Genomic DNA, 2,231 nt, shown 5'->3' with positions numbered 1-2,231 from the left:
AGAAAGTACTATATAAATTGATTATGTGCTTGAATTAAATAATTTTGTTTATTAATACCGTGATCAATTATAGGCTCATAATGGATTACAGATATTACCATAATTGATCATGAGTTACCATTATGCATTATAGGTGTATTTATTTACTCTTTTTATATATAGCAATAATAATAATAATAAATAATTAAAAAAGAAGATTAATATTAATAAATAATAAGTATCTTTCACTACTCATTTATTTTCAATTAAATAATTTTTCTTTCTATTCACTTTACCTATTCTTTTTTTTTCTCAATTTTTTCCTAAAGGACGCATGAAAGTTGAAACCACGGAGAGTGAGAACAAAATAATACCTTGGATCAGTCATCAGTGAAAAAGAATAAGAAAAGACAAAAGAAATAATAAAAAAATCCAGAGGGTCATTCTTTTTAATGACACAGTTGGGATTTATTATAGAGAGAAAAATAGTATCTTGTCAAAGAAAGATTGAAAATGAAAGCAAAGCTTTGAAGTAACAACGTTTGATTGATTTTCATGCACACAACATCTTTTGCTTTTTCTTCCTTTGGAACCCATATTCGGGCATCTATCCTTCTCTCTCTTACAACTTCAAACCTTTCCTCTTTTCTTTCCTCTTTCTACTTGTTCTTCATAAAGTTTCTGAATTAAAATTCAGAAACAAAAAAAATGATAAGCCCAAAGTACTAGTACTTGTTGCACTACAATTTCTGTTCGATGGGCATATATGCCTTTTTCCCTCTTGAAGAAAATTAACAAGAAGAGAGGATTCAGTTACTCTGACACTTTCAGATCAGCTCTTCTTTCTTTCTTAACCTGAACCTCAAGTTTAAGGTACATATATACTGTATTTTTTTTTGCTTGTTTTGTTTTGAAATAGTGGTTTTTCTTTGGTGACATTTTTACTCTAAACTGATTTTTTCTGTTCTCTAGTTGTGAGAGTCTAGTTTAATAGTTTGTTATTTATTCTTCATTAAGGACTTATGCTGCTCAGAAACAGATCAAGAGCTGTGACCAAACCAAGTTTGATGGGTGATCACAGCTCCCAGCCAAGCCCAAATAAGGGTTACAAAAGAACCATCCCTTCTTTGTTTTCACCCAAATTCCGTGACTTCTCAGTGAAGTGTCTCTCAGGAGCTGAGGCTTTGAGAAGCCCCACCTCCATACTTGACACCAGAGCCTTAACCCCATTTGGGAATCCTTTGTCACATGAGAAGAAGATCGACACTATTGGCTCCCCAAGAGTGCCCTCAGAAAAAAGAAGTTCATGGGACTCAAAAAGCATTGGTCTTGCTCTTGTTGGTGCACTTAAAGATGAACCTCTTCCTCAGACCTCAACTAAACCAACTACTGCAACTGTTCTCTTTGGAACTAAGCATAGGGTGAAAATCCCTCCACTGCCGCCGCCGCCACCACCTTCATCACCTGAATCAACTAAAACCTGTGATGTTGCTGGTTTTGCTGCCAAAACCAAGGATTCTCCATTATCGTTTGCAACAGGTGTTATGAGTTTGAGTGAGATGGAACTTTTTGAGGAGTACACGTGTGTGATATCTCATGGACCTAATCCTAGAACAACACATATATTCGACAATTGTATCGTGGAAAGTTACTGTTCCCTCCCCAATAACACTATCTCACCTTCACTCAATTTTCTTAGCTTTTGTCACACTTGCAAGAAGCATCTTAAGCAGACAAATGACATTTTTATTTACAGGTAAGGTTCACTCCCAGTTCCAATGCTTCCTAGTCATAGAATAATGAGACGTAATTTTCTCTTATAATCTGGGTTGTGTTTTTGTAGAGGAGAGAAAGCTTTCTGCAGCAAAGAATGTCGTCACCAAGAGATGATGCTAGATGGAGCAGGAATTTCAGAATTTGACGAATACTAATGGTCATTTTTAAGTTCCATAGCACAGCCTGAAAGTGATAGACTATGATGGGATAAGCATCTAGTCACAATTTTCTATTCTTGGTTAGAATTTCTAGATAATATTTTGGTGTGACTAGCATAGCATATTATATTTACCCTTTTTAAGTGTTTTGCTTTTGTTATTTTGGCCTCTCCGTGCAAATAGAGATAAGAGAGATGAGGATGTAGAGTTTTATTTCAAGAAATGGGTAGTTTTAGATTGCTTACGTTTTTCTCCTTTGTTTTTCGGCTCAAGAAGATGATGATGATGATATATGACTCAAAAATTGCCTCTTTATTA

At 34.8% G+C, this 2,231-nt stretch overlaps 1 protein-coding gene across 1 annotated transcript; it reads left to right on the top strand.

Annotated features, from left to right (window-relative positions):
- The first annotated feature begins 455 nt into the window (after positions 1-455).
- Positions 456-2,231, top strand: LOC137829732 (FCS-Like Zinc finger 8-like). Its single transcript, XM_068636618.1, has 3 exons — positions 456-852; positions 997-1,735; positions 1,823-2,231. Exons 2-3 carry the CDS (start codon positions 1,002-1,004, stop codon positions 1,908-1,910), a joined length of 822 nt encoding a protein of 273 aa, XP_068492719.1. The 5' UTR covers positions 456-852; positions 997-1,001; the 3' UTR covers positions 1,911-2,231.

Source organism: Phaseolus vulgaris, chromosome 7 (assembly GCF_000499845.2).
Source record: "Phaseolus vulgaris cultivar G19833 chromosome 7, P. vulgaris v2.0, whole genome shotgun sequence".
Lineage (NCBI taxonomy): Eukaryota > Viridiplantae > Streptophyta > Magnoliopsida > Fabales > Fabaceae > Phaseolus > Phaseolus vulgaris.
The sequence above is the reverse complement of the archived record's forward strand: the minus strand, read 5'-3'. Positions and strand labels throughout refer to the sequence as shown.

Coding starts and splice junctions, on each gene's coding strand:
- LOC137829732 (XM_068636618.1), top strand. CDS start 1,002: ATGCTGCTCAGAAACAGATCAAGAGCTGTGACCAAACCAAGTTTGATG. Junction 1,736..1,822: donor AATGACATTTTTATTTACAG/GTAAGGTTCACT, acceptor GTGTTTTTGTAG/AGGAGAGAAAGCTTTCTGCA.